Source organism: Sinohyriopsis cumingii, chromosome 18 (assembly GCF_028554795.1).
Source record: "Sinohyriopsis cumingii isolate HCF-2022 chromosome 18, ASM2855479v2, whole genome shotgun sequence".
NCBI classification, from domain to species: domain Eukaryota; kingdom Metazoa; phylum Mollusca; class Bivalvia; order Unionida; family Unionidae; genus Sinohyriopsis; species Sinohyriopsis cumingii.
In genome coordinates this window covers 57887316-57913172 of record NC_142978.1, presented here as the reverse complement: position 1 = coordinate 57913172, position 25857 = coordinate 57887316, and the positions used below count along the sequence as shown (strand labels likewise).

General features: G+C 33.4%; 1 protein-coding gene across 1 annotated transcript in view; it reads left to right on the top strand.

Annotated features, from left to right (window-relative positions):
• LOC149776725 (SCO-spondin-like) overlaps positions 1 to 25857 on the top strand; it is a 74615-nt gene that overhangs the window by 15166 nt on the left and 33592 nt on the right. Inside the window, exons 6-12 of the mRNA XM_089941347.1 lie at positions 3521 to 3635; positions 9594 to 9755; positions 14406 to 14470; positions 15343 to 15462; positions 16384 to 16543; positions 18419 to 18659; positions 20489 to 20636. Of these exons, the coding sequence (XP_089797473.1) occupies positions 3521 to 3635; positions 9594 to 9755; positions 14406 to 14470; positions 15343 to 15462; positions 16384 to 16543; positions 18419 to 18659; positions 20489 to 20636 (1011 nt within the window). The remainder of the gene's footprint in view (positions 1 to 3520; positions 3636 to 9593; positions 9756 to 14405; positions 14471 to 15342; positions 15463 to 16383; positions 16544 to 18418; positions 18660 to 20488; positions 20637 to 25857) is intronic.

Below are 25857 nucleotides of genomic sequence, written 5' to 3'. Positions count from 1 at the left end.
ACTGTAAAAATGCTATAGGAAAAGGGTCTTTATAAATTTTAAGACATGTTGGATCATAAAAAGGACAAATACACCTTTAAATGGAAATTTAAAAGAAGAACATGTAGGCAATAAAACACACCACTGAAGTTCAGGACGTGTTATGTGCTGCATGATTTGTTTGACATGTATACTAGATGAGGTGTGTTGCTTGTAGACTTTGTGAATGGACTTGTGTTTGAATACTTGTGTTAATCCATTTGGACTGTACCTGTATGTAGAAGCCAGCCAGATATCTATGTTAGTTCAGAAAATAAATGTATATTTTTCATACACTTTATTACAATTACATAATATGAAGGTTACAATTTATTACAGTCACATAATACATGTATGAAGGTTACACTTTATTACAATTACATAATATGAGTGTGTGTGATTTGGGTTTTTGATGTAGCTTTAACAATTTTTCAGTCATATTGCTACGATGTCTGCAATGTGGCAGTTTATAGTGATGTCTAGCACTGGGGCATCATGCCGCAGACATGTAGCATTATGTCCCACCCAGTCACATTATCCTGACACCAGGCCGACCAGTCCTAACACTAACCTCTTAATGCTGAGCGCCAAGCAAGGCAGCTGTTAGTACCATTTTTGTAAGTCTTTGGTATGACTCGGCTGGGGATCGAACCCATGACCTCCTGCATCCGAGGCAGAGGCTCTAACCATTAGGCAACCGGAGCGGTCATAATAATAATAATATGAAGGTTACACTTTATTACAATTACATAATATGAAGGTTACACTTTATTACAATTACATAATATGAAGGTTACACTTTATTACAATTACATAATATGAAGGTTACACTTTTTATGCCCAGATTACACATATTGTATACTCAGGTCTCACTTTTATTCATATGGTACATAATTAAGTAGGAACTTCATCATCCTTTTTTTCTTGTTTTCTTCTTTTTCTTCCATTTCTTCTTCTTCTTCTTAATGCATTTAGCTAATGTTGCTAATTTACTGTGAAATAGGAATGACTACTATATGAGTCAAAATTTAATGTCATTGATTTCATCTTACATTTCATTGATATTACTAGTCCATGTTATTTCCATATGAATGGAAACTGTTAATCAATGTTGTCATGTCCAGAATTAACTTTACTTAAGCAATAGATAGAACCTAAAACTTTAATGAAATCTTTTTTCTAGAATTGTGTCATTGAAAATATCCAACTGCTATGTGATTGTGTGATAATAGAGATTGTGTGATAACAGAGACTGTGTAATAATAGAGATTGTGTGATAATATAGACACCAGAGAACCAGTCAAACTATGTTGAACATAAAGATCTGTACACGACAGTTGTCATTGTAATTTGGTTCCAGATGTTTTATATGTATAGCTCCATGTCTCATCATTCTTGTTTTGTCATGAAACAACTTGTTTATGAAAAAATTGCTAATGTAAACCATTATCAATCCGGTATCAGTTTTTTTTATTTGCATTTGAAATCTACCGTATATGTAACAGTGGAAAAAAGCAGAAACTGCATTAACATTGGCTGGATAATACAAAGTCTTGAAAATCATTTGTGACACAAATGAACTGTTTTGATGTGAAGTTCAAGGGAACTATAAGGAAGATTGAAATTGTTTACTGTGTTAAGACTATATTTGCTATTTTCCACGTCATGACTATTGTACTCTTGAACATCTTATAACCATTTTTACTATTTGCTGTGGTAACCACTCTGGTGGCCTGGTGGTTAGAGCAGCCACCCTGGATGTGGGGGGTCGTGGGTTCAGACCCCAGCAAAGTCATACCAAAGACTTATAAAAATGGTACTAACAGCTGCCTCGCTAGGCACTCAGCATTAAGAGGTTAGTGTTAGGACTGGTCGGCCTGGTGTCAGGATAATGTGTCGAGGTGGGACATAATGCTACATGTCTGCAGCATGATGCCCCAGTGCCAGACATCACTTTAAACTGCCAACTGCAGACATCGTAGTGATATGATTAAAAAAATTGTTAAAGCTATGTTAAAAATCTAAATCACACACACACACACACACACACACACACACACACTATTTGCTGTATTGGAAGGGTGCATGCATAAGTGTAAATGGAGTGCTAGAAGGGTATTTGCTTAAGTATAAATGGAGTGCTAGAAGGTTGAATGCATAAGTGTAAATGGAGGAGTGCTAGAAGGGTATTTACATGAGTATAAATGAAGTGCTAGAATGTTGCATGGATAAGTGTAAATGGAGGAGTGCTAGAAGGGTATTTGCTTAAGTATAAATGGAGTGCTATAAAGGTATTTGCATAAGTATAAATGGAGTGCTATAAAGGTATTTGCATAAGTATAAATGGTGTGCTATAAAGGTATTTGCATAAGTATAAATGGAGTGCTATAAAGGTATTTGCATAAGTATAAATGGAGTGCTATAAAGGTATTTGCATAAGTATAAATGGTGTGCTAGAAGGGTATTTGCATAAGTATAAATGGTGTGCTAGAAGGGTATTTGCATAAGTATAAATGGTGTGCTAAAAAGGTATTTGTATAAGTATAAATGGTGTGCTAAAAAGGTATTTGTATAAGTATAAATGGTGTGCTATAAAGGTATTTGCATAAGTATAAATGGTGTGCTAGAAGGGTATTTGCATAAGTATAAATGGTGTGCTAAAAAGGTATTTGTATAAGTATAAATGGAGTGCTATAAAGGTATTTGCATAAGTATAAATGGAGTGCTATAAAGGTATTTGCATAAGTATAAATGGTGTGCTATAAAGGTATTTGCATAAGTATAAATGGTGTGCTATAAAGGTATTTGCATAAGTATAAATGGTGTGCTAGAAGGGTATTTGCATAAGTATAAATGGTGTGCTAGAAGGGTATTTGCATAAGTATAAATGGTGTGCTATAAAGGTATTTGTATAAGTATAAATGGTGTGCTAGAAGGGTATTTGCATAAGTATAAATGGTGTGCTAGAAGGTTGCATGCGTGAGTGGTATATATATAGAATTTTGGAAGGTACATACATGAGTGGTATATAAAGTGAGAGTAAGCATACATTTCTGACTTTCCATTATTTTGTTCAAAATTATACTTCACATATAAGATAATAGCAGATCAGGGTCTATGTTGTTTGCAATTGGACCTAACTTATAAGTGAGTATATCTGGCAAAAAAATGTAACATGACATGACATGACATAATATATCATGTTGTTGTTGTGGGTTTTAATGCCATTTTTCAGCACATGATAGGCTATGCATGGCTGCCAGTATGAATGGTGGAGGAGGAACCCGGGAAAACACCGGGAAGAACCACCGACCCACGAGAAGCTACTGGCACATAACATATCATGTAACATGACATAACATATGACATTACATAATACAGCACAGTACAACACAACACAAAATAACATAATGCAATACAAAAACATACATGATCCTTATAATTATTATGCAAAGAAAGGATTTTTCCAATAATACATTGACTTTTTTTATTTGTTTTAAAGAGACTCACAATCCAGGCTTATGTTGGTGAACAAGAAGTTGTATTAGAAGCCGGCATTGCATATGTTAATGGAACACCTTTGGATCTTGCAGAGGGAATTGCTGTACAAGTTGGAGGTTAGACTATATATCTTTCTGATTCTATCCATCTGTTTGGCCAGCTTAGTATCTATATAATTCAGTGTCTCTTTATCTGTCTTTGATTTTAGTTCATCTGGCCATAAATCCATGCGAGATTATGGCATGGCACAGTGTACATCATGCATTACCAGTCATTTGTCATCCATTATGCATTATATATCAACATTTAGTATTTTAAATTTGTATTCATCAACATTTGCTATTTTAAATTGATCAAAATGCTCTGAATTTGAATTTATTGGTGGAGAACATTTTGGCACAAAGGCCTTTCAAACTCATATGATTGATGATGATCCACAATCAAATATGACCACAATTACTAAAAATAAAAAAAAATTCTAAATGACTTCTCAAAAAAGTATCAGCAGAATTTGATCAAATATGATAGAAGGTGCCATGGTATAAAGGCCTTTAAAACTGATACTGTCAATTATGGCCTGCTGTCCTGGCATAAAGACTGTTAAAAATGATACCCTCAGGTGTGGCTTTTGTAACATAAAGCAGAAGTAAATCTAATAGAATTCTTTCAGAGATCATGCCAATGTACACAAGTGTGCAGATGAAAAACAGTTGTATAAATGTGTGCACTTTCAAAGTGGTGATGCATGCAAACCACTGCAAATAAGTACTGATTCAAAACTGTGAAACTTTGGAAGAAGTTGTGTTAGTGAAAAGTCTTATTTTGGAGCAGAGATATCCAAGAGGCAATACCAATGAGATGTGCAAAATTGTACATTATAACCATAAAGAACCTTTTTCTAACTTGCTCATGTTGGCTAAACTAGTTACACCTATGTCCTTTTAAGATAGCAGACTGTGAAAGGGAGTCCTCGAAAAAGAACGGTATTCATACACAATAAGGAAGTCCTCAACAAAAACGGTATTCATATGCAATAAGGGAGTCCTCGACAAAGAACAGTATTCATACACAATAAGGGAGTCCTCGACAAAGAGCAGTATTTATACACCATAAGGAAGTCCTCAACAAAAAACGGTATTCATATGCAATAAGGGAGTCCTCGACACAAAGAACGGTATCCATACACAATAAGGGAGTCCTTGACAAAGAACGGTATTCATACACAATAAGGGAGTCCTTGACAAAGAACGGTATTCATACACAATAAGGGAGTCCTCGACAAAGAACGGTATTTATACACCATAAGGAAGTCCTCAACAAAGAACGGTATTCATACACAATAAGGGAGTCCTTGACAAAGAACGGTATTCATACACAATAAGGGAGTCCTTGACAAAGAACGGTATTCATACACAATAAGGGAGTCCTTGACAAAGAACGGTATTCATACACAATAAGGGAGTCCTCGACAAAGAACAGTATTTATACACCATAAGGAAGTCCTCAACAAAGAACGGTATTCATACACAATAAGGGGGTCCTTGACAAAGAACGGTATTTATACACCATAAGGAAGTCCTCAACAAAGAACTGTATTCATACACAATAAGGGAGTCCTCAACAAAAAACGGTATTCATACACAATAAGGGAGTCCTCGACAAAGAACGGTATTCATACACAATAAGGGAGTCCTCGACAAAGAATGGTATTCATGCACAATAAGGGAGTCCTCAACAAAGAACAGTATTCATATGCAATAAGGACCAGATTAAGCTCAGAAACATTCAGCAGATTATTGTTGAAGGAAGGGGTAATCTTTTGAGGACATCTATTTAACAAGAATCCTAACAGGGTGGAACAGGAAGAAAGAGAGAAGGATATTTAAGTGTTGGGTAAGGTATTGAACTATGGCCATTTCTTTCCCCATCTCTCTTATTTTGGTGACAAGGTGGAGATCCCCTCTTTAGATAAAATCTTGGTAGTATCTATGCTTTTCTAACATGCCAATTAACAGAATTTAACAAAATTTAGGAGGAATAACCTTACCAGATAGAGCCTGTAAGTTTATATAAATGATGCAGATTTGACATAAAGCATGGTGTATTAAATACAGTTAAACCTTTAAATAACTTCTCCAGTCCCATTCAACATAATTTGACTAAATTGGACAGAACACATAAATTTTATACAGCTAACCAATCCAGCATAGAAATGGCTGCCTTTTCTAAAAGTAGAATAATTTGCTTATTAAAGACCACTCAACATAACTAGATCAAATTGACTGAAATCTTCCAGACACAGAGGCCTTTGGTTTTGTTTTACCAATGATTTCTGATTTATCATCAAGTATTGCTAAAAAATAAACCTTTAACTGATGTTTTCTTAAAAACAATTCAACCATTCAACAGAATTTGACCAAATGTGACATAAATGTGGTAATTAGTCTTTGTTTTAGTTTATACAACTGATGCCTATTTATGATCAAATATGGCTGTCATTACTAAAATAGAAAAACCTTTAAACATCTTACAAACAATCCTCATCTGAATTTGATCAGATTTGGCAGAAAATATCCTTCATGATGGCCTTTAAAATTGTTGCATCTAATTTTTTAAATGACTGCCAAATATGGCTGCCATTACAAATAAATTAAAATAACAACTTCTCAAAAACTGCTTGCCATAATTTGACTAGATTTTAACATAATGAAATCTTAGCTGCCATTTTGGAAATACTGATGCTGATCTGCCATAAAATAAGACCAGTTGAAAAAACAGAACAACTTTTCAAGAAATGCCCAAAGGAATTTCACTGATTGATAGCAATCTGTCAGGAAGGCCTTTCAAAGTTGCACAAATAATACTTATCCACCATTGGATATGGTTACAACTACAAACTTTGCAAACATTTTTCAAAAGAATTTATCAAATGATTTTAGCATTAGGTCCTTATAAGATGCGTTCATTTGAGGCAGCACTGTATTTTTGGCCTTATTTTTCATCTTTTTTGCTGGATTGCTGGAAGGTTTTCTGTATGGGCACAGAAAAATACTTCTGAAAATAAAGATGGAAAATCAATGTTGTTGATTTTAGATTAACTGAACTAAATGCATTGCATGACTTTCTGAATATAGTGCACTCCTTACAACGATGCGTCAGATAGTCACAGTTTTGGCTGACAAAAATGTATTTCTAATTTTGATTAGCTTGGGTTCCAATTTAGATCATGTGTTTGATTAGTCTGATAAATCAGCCTCCCAAATCTGTGTTGATACTGATGAATGATATGTGGTTCTGATGTGATCTGTTCATTGAAATGTGCAATTTTGCTGCATGCAGATCTTTTCCATAACAAACCTGTGTACACTTGAGACACATACTGGTAATTGGTAGCAGCCCTATCAAGTACGAAATTCAAAATGGCCACAGGTCAGATAGTTGTGCTATTCCAGGTGGATTTACGAGTTATCAAACATATGATATGCTTCAGAAATATAATGTACATATCACCAAAAGAACTCTACAGCTGATGGCAGCTGCAATGCCATAAGAAATACCAGAAAGTGTATAAAATGTACACTGATGTGTGCAGCCAAATTTGAATACAGATAATTGCAGCTTTTATTGACTAGGTGATATCAGCCCCTCATCTGAAAATCAGTCTCATCACAGGTGAAGGGCTAATTTAGCAGCCTAGTGTTTGATGATCATGGATGGAAAGCATAAAGAACAAAAGAATGAAATCTGTAGCAAACACATTGCTGTATTTATTTCCAAAGCAATACTTGAGAAAAAAAGTAGATTCTCAAATCAGATTTGATATGCAGATTGTTACTCAGGATTGATGAGTTAGATTCCTGGAGTGTAAAACCCACAGCCAGAGAGATTGCTAATGAATTGTGTTTGAGTTTTCTTAATAAAACAATAAATACATTAGAATATTTGTATTCTTTTTTTCTTTCTTTTTTTCTGAATGCTCATTTGTTTGAGCTGCTAGGAACCTGTAGACTACATTTTTTTCCATTTCTGAATGAACACTGCACAATTTTGTACAAGTACAGCTAATGATGATGCCCCCAAAGATTTATCTGCCATTGCTACAAATAGAAAACAGCTTCTTAAATACTGCTTTGCAGATTCTTTTATCAATTTCAGCATGAATTATCATAGTACATGTGCCTTTTAAGTTTGTACAAATAATGCAAATCTGTTACCAAATATGGTTATCATTACTAATTTACCAAATGCCATGATAACATTTTGGTTTTGAGTAAAATAATGCTGACGTCAAATATGGATGAAGATAAAGAAATGAAGATACCTTCAAAGAAAATTTGTAAAATTAATTAGACAACAGAAATTGAGACAATTTTCAGAGTATGCACCTCATGACCTATATTTATTGATTCACTGTTCTGGACTGATGTCAGCCAAGTGAGTAACGTAAAGCTGAATTGGGTCTAGTTAACTTTACTGGTCATTTATCACAAGAGTTTTTGGGATGGTCTAGTGTCCATCATCCATAATCTGTCCATCTTGAGTCAACTGTCATCCATCCATCTATTAACACAAGTTTGTTATTGATACCCATCCTAAACTGATTGAGATGGAACTTGATTCCATGGTCTACTATGAAAATGGTGCCACTTTGATATGACCACAGTGGCAATCTTAAAATTCTTGTTATCACTACTACTGAATGGAAAATGATTTTAATGTGGTTTTCACTAAAATACTTTTTATGATGTATCATTGGTCCTGTATGAATATATTGCCAATCTGATATCAAATGTGGTGACTACAGCAGCCATCTTGACTATATTGTCATAGTTACTCATCCTAAATTGATGGTGATATCCACATGAAGTTTACACCAGAAGACTTTTTATGATACAGAGTTGGTCCTTAATGAAAATGGTGCCAAGCTGTTATCCAGTATGTCTACAGTAGTGGCCATCAAGAAAATCTTGTTATTACTTCTATTCCTGAATGGAGAATCAGACAAATATGTGATTTTCACAGAAAGACTTCTCAAAATGTCTAGTTAGTTCTACATATAAATTGTACTGATCTGAAGTCCAACATGGCCACTACAGTGGCCATCTTGAAACTCTTTTAATTGCTGCTCCTTCTGAATGACAAGTAATATCACCATGGGGTCTTCACAAGAAGACTTCAAGTGATGTCAGATTGGTCCTCAAATGAAAATGGTGCCGATATGTCATCCAATCCGATAGCACCATGGCCATCTTAAAAATATTTTCTGTCCCCATCCAGAATGTATGGTCATATCAGCATTGGGATTTTGCTACACAAATCTTTATGATGTCTTGTTGGTGCTAATGATGCCATTCAGATATTCAGTGTGCCTGACATTGTGGCCACTTGAAAATATTATCACTACTTCTCCTGAATAGTGATATTACTATAGGGTTTCCACTGAAAGACTTCTTATAGTGTCTAGTTGGTCATAAATGAAAATGGTGCCAATTCAACTTTTAACATGACTACCACAATTGCCATTTAGACAATCTTATTGTCAGAACTTATAGATGGCTTGTCAAAATGAAATTGTATTTTTACAAAGAGACTTGTGATGGTGTCTAGTTGGTACTAAATAGAAATGGTGCCAATCTTATATGGCATCCAGTTTGTTATTGTATCTCCTCCAAACTGGAAAGACATATCAGCATGGGGGTTCTACCAGAAGGCTTCTCAAGATACCTTTTTGTACAGAAATGAAATTGGTGCAAAACTGATAGCCAGTATTTCTACCATAGCAGCTGATTTAAAAATCATGCTATTGCTGAAGAAAATCAATGATGGTTTCAATTCTCAGCAGACAACATAAAGAAATGGTCCAGTCTCAAATTCCTGAAAATTCAATTTAGGCAGAGGGTTAGTTTCTTTGAGAACTGTTCTTGTCATTTATTATCTCATGTATCCTATTGCTGTGTCTCTTGATCTCTCATCTTTCCACCATATATGTTGGATATATGTATCACTCTGTCTCATCATCTCTCTATGGTTGATGTTATTGTGAAAAATACTGAGAATTTTTTTTATTGTCGTAGGAATGAGTATCATCCGACGAGGAGATTTTATAATGGTGGAGACAAGAGGTGGAGACCTAAAAGTCAAAGCTGATGACAGGTCCAGTGTTTATGTTACAGTGAAGAAAGACAGTGGGTTTGTGACTACTGGTTTATGTGGAAACAACAATGGCAATTCAGCAGGTGTGTACATTAATGTAGAATCTGATAGATTCTACAGCTACATTCATTTTGCAGTTTGAAAGATCCCTAAAAATATAAAAAGTACCTATTTTTCTTCTGCAGTAGTAAAATATTGAATGCCTGTTTGGTTCAGTGATATTTAGAGTGACAGTGTTGCACATTGAGTTTGGCCATGTGGGTTTCCAGCAATATTGAGTCCTATGTCACCCAAATCTTTACCCTTGTTTGTTAGAAAAGATAAAACATATGCCTACAACTTACCTTTAGTGGATGCCCATCCATGTCCATGTTGGTGTTTGCAACAGCCAAAGCCACTGAAGGTGAAAAGAAATGAATATCTATTTTGAAAACAATGTATATGGAAATGAAAACATTCAAGTTTACTTGAAGTTGTCAGAATTGCAATGTAAGAAGTCTTTGACCCCAGCTGGTGAAATATATTTTAAAGGTTGAAGCGCTATGTATATGTAATTTAAATGTTTGTTTGTTAGTTTTAAATTTTAAAAATTTCATTACATGCGCTTGTAATGTTTACCAATGAAAATTTAAAAAAAGGCAGGTCAGACAGAACTGAACTTAATTCTAAAACATATCAAGTACAATAGCATGTAATGGAATAAAATTAAAAAAATTAAAACAGTTAAATTAAATCAAATATACATAACACCATAATGGATATGAAAGTTGTGTGGCTTAGTTCATAAGTCAAATTTAATATTTACTAAATGAAGTGCTGGTGTTTTCAGCAAAAGCTAAGAACTAGATGCCACATTGGATATTTGTTGATTGCTTCAAAGATACAATCAGGAAACTGACCTCATGGTACATGTCTACAAATAATTGTTGAAGAGGAACAAATGTGCTTGAAAATGCTACAGCTTATAGCAGAACTTGAGGAATTGAAAATTACATCATTTTTTCATGTAATTTATCTTTATTTGTAAATTCAATGTTTTATAAAAATAGTTTTGTTTGAAATTAAGAAATATAATGAAGTAACACATAAAAGACCTACAGTTAAATGATACACATGTAAATATATACAGTACTACAAACATACTGCAAATATAAATAAATCCAACACTCTTCAAATAATGTACAAAAGAACCACTCATTTACAATCACCAAGGTGTTTTACATTGCCTGTTTGTTTCTTTGATGTGAAAGTAAAGAAAAACTAAGAAGTTAACCCAAAGTTGACAAAAGGGTCTACTTGTTCTTAAATTCATCAGTTCTGCTTTTTACTTTTGTGACATATTTTTCCAGCCTTTTGTATGATAAAACATAGGTAAGATTTGGTATTTTTGATGCACAATGTGATCTGCATATAACATATTTTGCAAGCAAGATTAGAAAGTTGACAAGATTGTCAAATTTTTTATTTCCTATGAAGACATCTTTCCGTGTAATTTTATAATTTGGGTCATAAATTTGGATTCATTCCAGAAATAATGTCCAAAAATGTTCAGTAACTGAACAGTCATAGAATAAGTCCTCCTCCTTACAGGTGGTGTATTTATCATTATTAATTAAATTATTCCTTTTAAAAAGCTGGTTTGTGGCAATAGTTCTGTGTAGAAATCTGAAATTAAAGCTGATCAGTTTTTCTTTTTTAAAAATGTTTAGCCATAATGAAACATTTTACACCAACTGCACACCCTAGCTGCCTGGACCAAGTTTCATATTGACCATATGGCTTTTGTATCTTGGTTTTTGTTAGATCTTTATAAATAAATTAATTTTTTTCTCTTGTACTAAGGAGTGAAATGATGTTAAGAATTACATGGAATTTATTCCCACTTTCAAAAACACTTTTAATTGTCTTTTACCACTTCACTCATATCTGTGAGATACGAGCAAATTGCTGTATACAATTATTAGTTTGTGTTATTTGTTTTATTTCATCAAAACTTAATAAAGAATCTTTTGCATCAAAAAGGTGTTTAATAAGTACAACACAATTTATTCTCCACCCTGTGCATGATTTAAACATTGGCTATAGTTACTAAAATAAGAATATATTGAGAACAAGTACTTCTAAACAGCTGATGATTCATTTTTCCAGTGAGATAATGCCTAAATAACATCACGCCAAATGATATTTTTTATATTTTTAATTGTATTTGAGATTTCTTTCAATTTAGTTTTTCCTAATTTTAATAACAGTATACCTTCAAATTTTCCAAATACTTGTTCAGAAACCAGTTTTTGCCATAAACCATCTTCTTTCAGTATAAGGTGCCTAATGCAGGAAAGTTTTATATAACACATAAATGTGTGCAATGAATCATATTTTATCCCCCTTCCTTAAACGGGGCCGTAAGAGTATCTCTTTTTACCCTCTCAGTTTTGCCACCTCAAATAAACCTGAGAATAATGCATTCAGTTCATTTCAGTATGGAGTGGAGGACTTGGTAGAGCAACAAAAAGATGAATAAAGTTTGGCAAAATCAAGGATTTTATCAAAGTAATTTTTCAATAAAGGAAAATTTCTTCTGCTCCACCAGCCGAGTGATTTCTTTACTTCCTTCAACTTTCATCAAATAATTAATTTAAACAATATCCTCCAATTCAAAGAGAAATCTAGTCCCAGTAATCTAAAATTTGCAACCGACCAGTTAATATTTATTTCAGAACATATTTTTTCATTTTTTATTTCCAATCCAAATAACATTTGATTTAAAAACATTGCAGTGCAGACCTGCATGGTTGTCTTCAAGGGCAAAGGAGAATCATGTAATAATAAAAAAGTATCATCATTGTACTGCTCTAATTTGAACCCCATCTTATTATAGAAAATGCCTGTACTATTTGTTTTCTTTTTCAGTTCTATTGCAAGAAGTTCATTTCCTATTATAAATAAGTAGGGTGATAAAGGGTCTCCCTGGCAGTAACCTCTCCCCAATTTTAAACATGGTGATAAATGTTAATTATTAATGACACAACTTTTAGATTTATTGCTGAATACTCTAAACCACTGACAGATAGATTCCTGAAAGATTTCAGGGCATTCTTTAGAAAGTCCCATTCGGCCAAGTCAAACTTTTTTTGAAGTTTATTAGTAAGAGAAGACTAGATTCATTTTTTTCCTCAAGATTCTGCATAAGATCATAAATAATTATTGTGTTTTTACATATATTCAAAGTTTACTGATTCAATTTTGTCTTCCAACTCTTGTTTTATTCACAATTTTTATTTACACTTCTTTAATTACATTGACTTTAAGTTCATCGGACAGCTGGGATACTATACCAGATGCTAGGATACTTAACTCCTCTATGGTCACTAATGAATCAATGACAGGTTTTATTTTGAGAATGTTTCTCTGGAGTATAGCAACACTACTCACATCCACACTATCCAAGTCCCCAGATTGTGAGCTTACAGCTGACCTAGTTAATGGATTGCTGTTTTCCTTTTTAGTACCCTGGAAACTAGCATTCAGGGTAGACTGAACATTTTTCTATGCATTGCTCATTTTGCCAGAATAATTAAGAGAGCTTAGCACAGTTTGATGTATTAACCTCAGTGACAATGTGGAGTAAGTAATGTAATAAGTGTAACTGGATTAGCATGGAGGTCCCTGCAAACTGACACAAAGTATTACACATGAGACAGACATCTCAATTTCAGATTTCTAAAATCCATAAATTTTTACAAGTCATATAATCCACAGATACACTGAAACCATATAATGAAACCATATATTGAAGGATAAGAGGTTCACATAGACATTAGTCTGAAAATGAATCACTACATCACACTGTTAACTATCACCAACATCAGAATTTGCTAACTGCCTACTCTGGTGGCCATCTTTATCTCTCCAACCTATTTAGAAGGTTTTGTCTTATAAGACTTAAAATATAGTTTTATCCAAAAGGTTTTATATTTTAAGATTTGAAATATAGTTTTGTTATATTTATATTATTATTTTATTTGTCTTTTAGGAGTTTAAGTTTTCATACAACATACTTATCATTAACATTTTTACTATTTGATTTTTAGTCTATATTATGATGATGGGCTAATAAACCTATACACATATATAACATTTATGCTCACTTATAAGTCAAGTCCAACTGAACACATCACAGACCCAGACCTGCTGTCACATAATGCACTGGTAGATCAGGGAATACATTGTTTGTTTTGCTCTTTCTCCATTTCTAACAAACCCATAAGTATAGAGAGGGATTCCTCATATAGAAATTATTGCAGAGATGAGGCAGTATTGTGCTAATAACATATAGGTCAAGTACCTGATTTGTGCATAATAGGACTCGAGTTCATACCCTGCCAGCATCCACTAATAGAGGAACATATTCATGCCATGTATATCAACTTCCATGCTGTGAAACAGATGTTTCTAGTGTGAACTCAAATAAGAATCTTTATGATAATATACCACTACAGAAAATTACTTATATTTTAATGTACATATACCAAAATGTCAAGGTCTTTCACATTATCTTATATATGGTAATACTACATTTTTATGTTAGAAAAATTTATCTTTCTGAATGTTTTGTGAAATTTTTTATACTTATGTTTGTAAACTTTCACATTTCAAACAGAACCATATATCCATTATTATGCTGATGTCCTTTTAAATACTAATACCCCCTCGATCCCTGATTTTATTTTCAGATGACTATGGTGATTTACCTAATGAAGTGGCCTTCGGTAACAGTCTTATGATCCCAGAAGCTGATGTAAGGACATTTATTTATGTTCATACTTTTATTCTTCTAGAATGAATTGCTTAGTTAAGGACTACTTTTATTTATTTGATGAATTCCTTTGCATTATGATTTGTTGGATTAAGTGGTCAGATAAATACAAGCTAAAGACCACATATTCATGTAAACATACCCCATCAGATTTCAGAATCATATGTTAGCATGCTGGGCTACTAGGAAATGAGCCTGCTGGCTCAGCATATTCAGTAGCCCAAAGAAGTCAAATATGGCCTTGAATATGAAAAGCTTTGCTTCAAGATTATCCTGTTACTTCATGTCTGTGATTATTTGCCACATGTGGGCCCAGGGTGGCTAAGTGGTCTATTTCATCTCAGTCTGCTTAGGTTTGGAAATGTGGGAAAGTTGCCAATAGCTTCCATTGGTTTGGTTGTTCTTACCAGGGCATTCCCAATTTATTTCTACTGTCTGCTGTACATAGGCTAACTTGTGCTGAAGAAATGGTGTTTAAAACACCAAAACAATAACATTATTTGGCATTCATTGAATAATACTAACATGACCTCCATTTGTTTTATTCAAATGGCATTAGATCTTTAAATTACACTTTAATGACTTTCCTTTTATTTTATTTTCTCACAACCCACCTTCATTTCTTTTATATCTATTCTAAATTATATAAGCAAGTATAAAATGTTTGTGTATTGAGCTTGGACAGAAATTGAAAAACCGATTGTTGCACAGCTTCTATGGCACAATATTGACATACATTTATTTTTCAAAATTTTTTATGATGCAAATATGCTGAGTACATATTAAAATGTAATTAAAATTTATGATCCAACATCTATCTATCAGTCATTCATTTAACCAATAAATCATTTCAGACGATCTGCCCAACTGCTGGAATGGTGCCAGAATATTGTGATACCCCTGAAAAAATTTCTACATCAAGCCAAGCTTGCTACCTCCTTCTGAGCAGCATGTTTACTGCATGTCAAAGCAAGGTATGTTCCTTTTATGCCCCCACTCTGATAGCAGGATTGGGGTATATTGTTTTGCTGCTTGTGGATAAGTCACATCCAACTGCAAGCAACATAGACCCAGATCTACTGTCACATAATGTGTAGGCAGTGTAGGGTCTGTGTTTGTTCAGCTGATTAATCCTAACAAAAACAAAGACCCAGATAGGCTGGTGCATCATTCAACAACACATCTGAATCTGTCCAGTTTGCAATTGCATTTGACTGATAAGCAAGTATTCATGTATTCCAAACCCATGTGAGTGCCACAGTACAAAATTATTACTTGTAGAACCATGAAATTTATGCACATTTTATTATGGTCATAAATTGGTTGCCTAATTACTTTTTCAGACCATTTCATGATATTTTTATTCTTCTTCTTACAAATTACAAACTTATGAAGTCTTTGGATTCAGACTGTTTGACAAAAGCCTTGTTAGCATGCAATATAAAAAAAATGATTTGAGGTGGACATGTGAAACCTAATGTGCACAGATTCAGACCTGCCATTTTTTTTATGTGACAGCAGATTTGGTCCTAAGTTGTTTATTGTTGTACCTGGCTTGAATGTGAGAATAAATGATACTTTTTGACCTTTTTTGCTGGGTGTTAATTGTACAATTATTGAGATTAAGTCTTTGAACACTTGACTTCTGTCAAGCTGTCTTTGTATTTTCAAAATCATTTCACTGTTCTAATTAGGAACATGTTTCAAATGAATCTGAAAGAATAAATTAGTTCTTTTAGTGGTAAATATTTCATGTGCTGTAACAATTTAATATTTTTTGTCTAAGAAGGAATAATATTTTAGAGATGCCCTTGAGGACTCTTAAAAATGCGTAGACATTTGAAGAAAAAAAACAGTTTTCAATACTTATCTCCATTTCTCATATATCATTTTAGTTGCCTCCATACTCCTGGTATAGAATGTGTAAAAATGCATACTGCAAGGCTACAACAGATGAAGAAAGAGCTTATGTCACCTGTAGTATGTTTGAAGCTTACGGAAGAGAGTGTGCCATTAGTGGAGTTTATGTGTCCTGGAGATCCAGCAATTTCTGTCGTATGTAACAACATTAGTTAGAGTTCTTTAAAAATGGGTAGATCATATCAACATACATTTCTTTTCATCAAAGATATTCTTAAAATCAGAGATGCAGTCCAGTTTACTAAAAACAAATTTAAGCACAAAACATAAACTCATATGTATAGTTCCAACAATTGGACAATTATTTGAGTTTAATTATAATGAAGCTAACATCATAGAACTTCCAGTATTGAAATAATTTAAGTTCCTAACCTCGAATTCTAAATTTCACAAATCCTGATATAAATTTGTGTAATGTGTGTCAAATTTCATATTCAGGTTTTGTGGGTTTTAAGCTGGAGCTTGAGTTTTGTGTTTAAGAGTTCAGAAAACGAATAAAACTAAGATCTGTCGGATTTTCTGTCCATTTTTTTTACACATGATCCTTGCCCTATCATTGGATCTAACTTGGCTAAACAAAACACTGTTTGAACTGCTCTCAGGAGCTGCATTGCTTCATCTCTTTATACAAGACCTGCTTCCTCACTGCATTAATGAATGGCAGGAAGAATCAACAGAATAATGCAAAATTAGTGAATCTGAACTACAAGCAATTCCAGAAAGATGGGTCAGTGCCATTTATGACAGACACTACTTCATTTCCAAGAACAGGTTCCCATTCATGGGGAAAAAGAATTTCATAATGAATTCCTGTCAACTTGGGACACTTTATCTGATGTTTATCTACAGGACCCTGGAGTGTGAGCTATGAGGCGGACAAAGCTTTTGTATCCTGGGTGAACACACCTCTTCTTACCTCTCACTGAGGTAAAAGACAATATATCAGCACGACTGAGCTTAACCTGGATAAAGTGGTCTATTCATTCTGCATATCAGAAAATAACCCAAGACCAATTGAATTTGCTTCATATTTCAGCCCACAAAGTCAGAGCTAATGCTACAAACATTGTATTTCAATGAAACTGTTTTCTGTCATTACTCATGTCTTAGGTGTTTAGTCAAGATCCACTTCTCCAACTTTAGTCTTGGAGATCTTTTATCCTAAAAGTCTCAACTGGATCTAGTGGGATCTAAAGCTTTGGTGCAACAGGTTACTTTCCCTGGATCATCTGACAGGTTCATAAGGATGGGGCTTAATGACTTCCACTTGATTTGTGGGAGGGAAATGTTTTCATTTCAAAGACGTTCCCTGACTAATGGACAGGTGTATATTGTCCAGTCAGGTTATCTAAAGGGATCAGGGATTACCTCTCCTGGGTAAGGGGATTTTTATCCTTACAACTCTTACCTATAGCCTTTAACTATTATGATTGGGTGTGCACACCCTCCCAGCTTCCCTGCAGCTATAGAGGTAACTGAAAAATTTGTGGGTCTGGCACCAATCCCTGTATCAAAGGGATATCACTTTATTTGAATGCCACCAAGCAAATAACATTTAAATTCGTTGTTATAAAGTTTTAAGCTGGCAGACCTAGCTTTGTGAGGTATTAGTAGTTCTTCTAAGTTATTATGATCAAGGAAAGTATTGTTGAAGAAACATATTTTACTAGATAAAATTTATATTGTACTATCAGTATTACTTTGATACAAGTTATTAATGGAGACAATATGAATCATAATATTTATGGTGAATATGCTTATACAGTATTGACCAAATTTGGTTTATAAAAAGATCCTCAATACTACTGAATAGAATTGTTTAAAAACAGGATTGATACTTTTTTCAACATTTTCTTTTGATGTGGATTTGTTAAGAATACCATGTATCAAATAAGTCCAGTATGTCTAAGGAGAAAGTTTACTCTCTCATCTGTGAGTCTGTGTCATTCTCTGTTCCTCACTTGCTTAATCAAGTTGAAAAAAAGACAAACTACATTACAATTTTTACAGCCAAAAGTTGCACTGCTGGAAGAGTATATTTGGACAACATGCCTAGCTGTCCCCGCACATGCAGTGCACTACATTATGTCATGCCGGATGAGTGCTACACCAACATCGTGTCTGGGTGTGACTGTCCAACTGGAACTTTCCTGCAAGAAGGAAAGTGTGTGACAGCTCAAGAGTGCAAGTGCTACTACAATGGACAGAGCTATGTGGATGGTCAGACAACTAAGATGAAATGCAATACTTGGTAATAACTCAGTTGTCTAGTTAAAAAACAATATAAATAAAATCAATTTCTTTTTTCTTCAAAGAAGAAAATAAATGACTTGAAACAGCAATATCTTAGACTATGGAACAGTAATGGGACCATAATTAGCCATATTTTAGACTTTCTGAATTATTAATGCATGATGCTAGAAGCGCCATATTGCTCAGAAAAAGTTCTTTTTCCATACAAATCAAAGTAATTAAAGTTCTGCCTGCTTCCAAAGTAAATCCAAAACCATACCTCAACAAATTCACATTAACAGTATACATGCACAAAAAACACTGCTAAACAGCCTTGAATTTGGTAATGTATTGCATGCTCAGTCATTCATTTCAAAATGAAATCTCAGATTGGTCTACTTACGATTCAAATTTAGAGTGGTCTTGTGAATGAATATACCTTAAAACAACTTGTCCTGTTGGTTTGGAATGGAAGAATTTTGTTTTTCTGTCAATGCAACTAAATTCAACACTTTTATTTGTGATGGACTGGACTTATTAACCGGGTTAATTCCGTTTAATATCTATGTGTCTGGAGAGACGTGCCTTGATGCAGCTGTGCATGTGTTTCTGCTCTATGATTGTCAGTTTGGATTCATTAGGTTGCAAACTTGAAATTATTTCAATTGAAATTCTCAAGAAGATCATGAATAAATGTGGTTTGTTAGGGCATATATAAATTATATTTTAGTGCAATAAAGTCTCCTTTGATTTGTTATTTATGTTGGAAATATCTAAATTACAGTACAATTTTGCAGTGTGTATTACGTTTTGGAACTCTTGTAATTAAGATTAGCAACAGTAACTAAGACTTTTGAAGTCAATTTTGAGGAAATTCAAGATGCAAAAAGTGAAGTATGAACCCAGCTATTTACATGACCTGCATTGCTACTATAAATCCAAACATTTTATCATGAAAGTTAAACACAGAAAATTGTAAAACAGCTGCGGTGTGATTTAGCCAGTGGTAATAATGCTTCTTCATTGTCTTGGCATATTGATTCTGAGGCTCTTGCTTTTGTATCAAAATCTGCCTTGTTCAATTGCAATTTTTAATTTACTGCTTGGACTGATGAGTGAAACGTAATGCCTTGGAGGGGTTATATAGTCCTCTGTCTTAATATGCCTTTCTGTGGTATTTCTATGGACCTTAGAGGGCATTGCTTGAACCATTCGATTTTCAAATAGTTTTGACAATTTCTCCTTAATAAGTGCTTCAGTCAGTGGTTATGAACATTTTGAGTGGATCTCAGATTAAGTTAGTGTAACATATTAGCCTCGTGACAGATTGAATGCTAAAATGCAACTTGGGTAGGAAATTTCAAATTATTAGGGTTGTTCTTTGTGACCCACTCAAAACAGTGACCCAATGGATTAAGAACCAGCTGTTTATCATCAGAATGATATTTTAAAAACTGCATGTCTCACATTTGTTGTGGACATTGTGGATATCATATTCAGTCATTTAATTTGGTTAAAAGGTTCATTTTTGACTCATTGAACTCATCCACATTGTCAACATTATCATCTCTACATTCAAATGGACCAAATAGCCAGTTTAGTTCATCCACAGATAAATCTAATGAATCAAAGTCTCTGGTATCTGCTACATGAGCATGCATTGTTTGGTTGCAATCAGATGTAGTTCCTAGCACACAATAATATTTTTAGACACATGTTGTGCAGTATAAAGCAGTGCAGTATGGATAAATACTGCAAGATTCTGGCAATGTTGAATTAATACTGAAGAAAAAAGTGTATGATAATGAAGAAAGTGAGCATATGCTAACATTATACTTTAACTTATAGCACATGCAAGATGGCCAGATGGGATTGCACAAGGAACAAGTGCTCTTCAACCTGCAGTGTGCTGGGTGTCAACAATGTCCAGACTTTTGATGGAGATGAATACTCATTCAATACTGGAGATTCACCATGCTCTTTTAAACTGATAGAGGTAAATATAATTTCTTAACTAAATCCTCGATAAAAGCTGGAGCCTCATTTCTTGCTGGTAAAAACATTTACTTTATTTGGGTAATTTCGCTCATTAAGGTTTTGATTTATTTAAAAAAATTAGTACTATATTTATACTGATCAATATTGGACAGAGATATCATATTTATACTGGTAAATATTGGATAAAAAATTATATTTATGTTGGTAAATATTGGACACAATTAGTAAAATATAAAGTTATATATATTTGGTCCTTATACATTTGTGCAATTCATGCAAAATGCCATTTCATACATGGATTCACTATCAATATCATCAATACAGCGTACATCACTTATTCAAAGATTTGAATCCAACTGAACATTTACCAGGTTGAAACATCTACCTCATTCAAATGCTTATCATATGCTATGCAGTCAGAGTGTGACAGGAGCAAATTGCCTTGTTATGATGGGCTTTTTGTATGATATTGCATCACACTCAATCAGTTTTACATGCCATTGGTTAGAACACTGGTAATAGCAAATTCTATTCATGCACTGGACATCAGTGATGAACCAGTTAATGTTGAATTCTGAACATTTTCTAGAATCTTGTGAGAAAATTATGACATGAATATTTAAACATCTGCATAGATGCTCAAGTAAAATACCTCATTATTGTAATGATTTTGTATACTCTTTTTAATGACAAAGAGAGAAAACTTACTTTAGAATAATCAACATAAATTGTAATTGATTGGTAAGTCATCGATGATAAGTTCTTCATTTTGGAGTAATAATTTTGAATTATGTTACTCTGTGTTTAAAAAATACTGTTTTCTGATAACAGAGGAATAGTTAATACTTTCTGCACATGTTTTAGGTAAATGTATGTTCTATCATTATGTAACACCTAGACAAGTCACAAAGAAACAGTTGTGGTTGATATCAGATTCTTGGTGGTCCCTTTTAAATATCTTGAAGGGCCTAATAGAACCTTTCATTATGTTTAAATATCTTGATGGGCCTGATACAACCTATCATTATGTTTAAATATCTTGATGGGCCTGATGCAACCTTTCATTATGTTTATATATCTTGATGGGCCTGATAGAACCTTTCATTATGCTTAAATATCTTGATGGGCCTGACACAACCTTTCATTATGTTTAAATATCCTGATGGGCCTGATACAACCTTTTATTATGTTTAAATATCTTGATGGGCCTGATACAACTTTTCATTATGTTTAAATATCTTGATGGGCCTGATACAACTTTTCATTATGTTTAAATATCTTGATGGGACTGATACAACTTTTCATTATGTTTAAATATCTTGATGGGCCTGATACAACCTTTCATTATATTTAAATATCTTGATGGGCCTGATACAACCTTTCATTATGTTTAAATATCCTGATGGACCTGATAAGACCTTTCATTATGTTTCCATTAAATCCTACATAGTTGATCTGGCATGCAATACAAGCTTTCTATCAGTTACTTTTATCACACACCCAGATTGGAATAACTATGTTGTTTTTCACTAAAATATCCAAAAAGTGTAAAATCAGGGAAAAGAACTCATTGCTATGGCTTATGATTATAACTCAGTCTGACTGCTTTGATGAATACCTACACCATATTAAACTTTTTCTTTTTTCTGATTGAGAACAAACATACATCTGCCTTAGTGTATATATGCTTGGGATGGTTCAAACATTTTGTTGCTATCATTTCAGTTTTTGTAAATGCTGGATTCTGTTTGGCAGGGTGAGGCTAATTTTTTGAAAATATGTTCAACTGAATAATACATGTACTAAAGTCACAGGGTTATGTAAATACAAATTAACATACCGGATATTGAACAGACCAATATTGGTATAAATAAGTCAAACACATAAAAGACTATTCATTTTGTGAAGAAATAAAACTATCTATACAATTGATGAAAATCTTAGAAGCTTAGTTATTGACAGGTTAGACATTATTGTTTGGGATTAACTTAAAGAATTTTTAGTTTATAAATTAGTATGCCCTTAATCAGGTCAGTCATAATAGAGATAAGTATCTTAATCTTTGTTTTGTTAAATAAATTATATACATTTTGCTTTTCTTCTATTTGTGGATGGTGTTAGCTAGTAATGTACTAATATATTGCAATGTTGGTATTCGTTTGTTCTTTATCATATTTTGATTCATATCTGTACTAATTGTTCTGTTGGGCATTTTGACCTGGTTGTTTAGTTGGAATGGTTGTGGTGCTGTCATTGTTGTTCAAGACATTATAATGGCACGGAGAATTTACACCATAACTAGTTAAATATGTGGTTTGGTAATGGTTGATAGAAAGTCACAATAAAATAAGCACGAAGCATCTTGTTTTCAATTCACATTTTGGACTCTCTGTGACTTGAAACACTTGGAAGATAGTGAAATTGATCAGCTGTTAGCTGTTAAGACATAAATGCTTTTAAAAGAGAAGATATTTGTGACCAGTCTGCTGTACTTGCCAGCACATGGGTTGACACCATCCATCTACAAAAGATGGAACAATTTAAATTATAGCTGCTCTCTTATTTTACCTGAACAGTTACAATCAAGGTTAAAAAATTAAATAAATAGCTGATTGAATCTGTTATTTTATATAATCATCAAACCATGCTTATGGTTGGAATGATGCTTTGTTATGTATAAGTTGGAGGAATTATAACAACAGTGTGAATGATATCTTTCTGCTCAAAATGGCAAGCTTAGTAGCACTGCAATTGGGATATGATTCAACATGACAATCTTGGTGGCAATACAGTTGGAATGATATTTTCTTTGTTCAAAATGGCAAGCTTGGTAGCAATATTTTTAGCTACATATTGCAATGCAGTCATTTATATACAATATTTTTAAATATGATTTCATCTGATTAGTAGTCACAATGCTTTTGTAATTATATCACCAATCAAGGAAGACAGCCTCTCCTTATTTAACCTCCAGATTTTATCCTGTCAACAGATTTTGGTTTAAACCTAACTTGCACAAAAGGGCACTTCTGTTAATTTATTGCTTGTTTTAAACAGTCACCTTTTGGAAGTCCCAAACATGGGATTACTGTAGGTATGAATAGATTTGATCAGCCACCATATTACAAGTAGTTTTTTTTCCAATTAACTGAGTTTTATTACTTTATGTGAAATGACATCTTGCTGAAACAACTATTTTACCTTCATTATAGTTTATCATGTATTTAGTTGTAGCATGTTAGCAACATTAATTTTAGTATGCTACATTATGGCCAAAATGTACCTGTCTAGGGTAGCTTTAACTTATTTAATGAAATCCCTTCTTGTATGCAACTCTGAGTCAACACACTTGAAATGAAGAATGTACATTGTATTCCAGCACAGTACATCATAGTATCAAACTAGAAATAATCTGAAGTTCTGCTAACAAATTGGAATGTACATGTAAAATTAAGAACAAAACATCAGTATACTGTTTCTTCAAGGTAATATTTCAAAGTCTATATGTTGACCAGTTTGTAATATAAACCCAGAAACAGTGTTGCAGTGAGAGAAAAAAGGAATACAAAATGAACACAAAGTGAAGAATGAACATAGATGAAATGCTGAATACCCTGATTCTGCTAACTTTCAATGATAACTACAAATTCCATCGAAGGAATAATTTCTCACAAACATGCAAAATTTCATTAGACATTATCAGTTCAGAAGGAAAAGTGAAAGCAATTCAAATAAATGGAAAGACTCCTTTGATAGCTGCTGAGAAAGTGGATGTCAGGAAGTCTGAAATAAGCATCATCAGTTACATGTACAGCTGTGGGAAAATGGAATGGAAGATGTTTGTACCCTGACTTTGTTCGCTAGATGGTGATGCACTGTGGTTGATAATCATACAATTTTTAAAAAAATAACACTAATAGTCTTGTCAGTTTGGTTTCATTTGTCCATATAAACCAAGAACTTTTGATGGCATTTTGCACTTTTTGCAACAATTTCCTTCATTGGCAATTCATAGTTAGTGCATGAAATACCCAGCGGTTACAAGGAAGTGATCCTTTATGTGATCAACTGGCCTTTTTACTCTTTAAAATAATTTTGTAATCTATAGAGAAAAGCCATACCTTTATTACTTATGGTGACTTGATGTCACATTGAAGAATGGCTGATCAATGTAGGGCTTCTCATTAGTTTGCTTTTGACATTTTTATAATTATTGATGATAATAATAGCCAATAATTTTAACAGTGATAAAACCTAACATCTAAGAAAAACACAGCAGTAAGGATAACTTACTTTTTCTATACATTAACATTATGTAAGTTTTCAGCATGCTGGCAAAAAATTCTATGAGATTTCTATTTCAAAAATCCGATACATGATCACTCAATAAATGTAACTTGGAAAGTTGCTGCACTATTTAAACTTCTCCCTGGCCTTGTAAGGAAATTCAAGCATCTGGGATTGAGGGGTGGGGTAGTTTTACTTCTGACCATTTGTGCCAAAGAATGTGGACTGTATAAAGCAGAGGATGATGGTCATCGGTGCCAGTCATAATAGGGGTTCAATTATAACAAATTGGATTTGGGATATTGTTTTACAAATTCTTGCTTTTTAATAATTACCTGAATTTCTATTTCTTAATTCCTGTGATAGAATGTGATAAGAATCTATTTATATTTGAAGCTACAGTGAATTCATTTCTTCTTATATGTATACATTGTCATGGTTTTTCCCAAAATACATTTTAGTTGGTGCTACAATTTGTGGTTGTGGAAAAGGATTCTATTACTTTTACATTCACATATTAGGATCAGTGTTCTTTGGATCTTGGAATCTGTGCTTTCTTGCAGTATTGAAATACACATAATTGGTATTCCATGGAACATTTACAGTATCAGAAACTACCACTGGTTTGAACAAAACATTGTGTGGGCAAATTAATATCTTGATACTTTCAAGAGGCAACTCCATCAGACAGTTTGACCTTATTCTTTCAACGTATACTTATCATTTGACTTAATATATCAGATTCTGGTTTCTGATTCATTTTACCAAAGTCGACATAAAAGATGATAAATATGTTTTGTTTGCTAGAGTAGCAAACATATTTATTGTCTTTTATGTCGACTTTGGTGGAGAAGATTAAGAAGAGATCTGAACATGTTTATCTGACAAATCTTGTGTAGGTTGTACAAGTGTTTCTGTCCTGCTTGCTACTT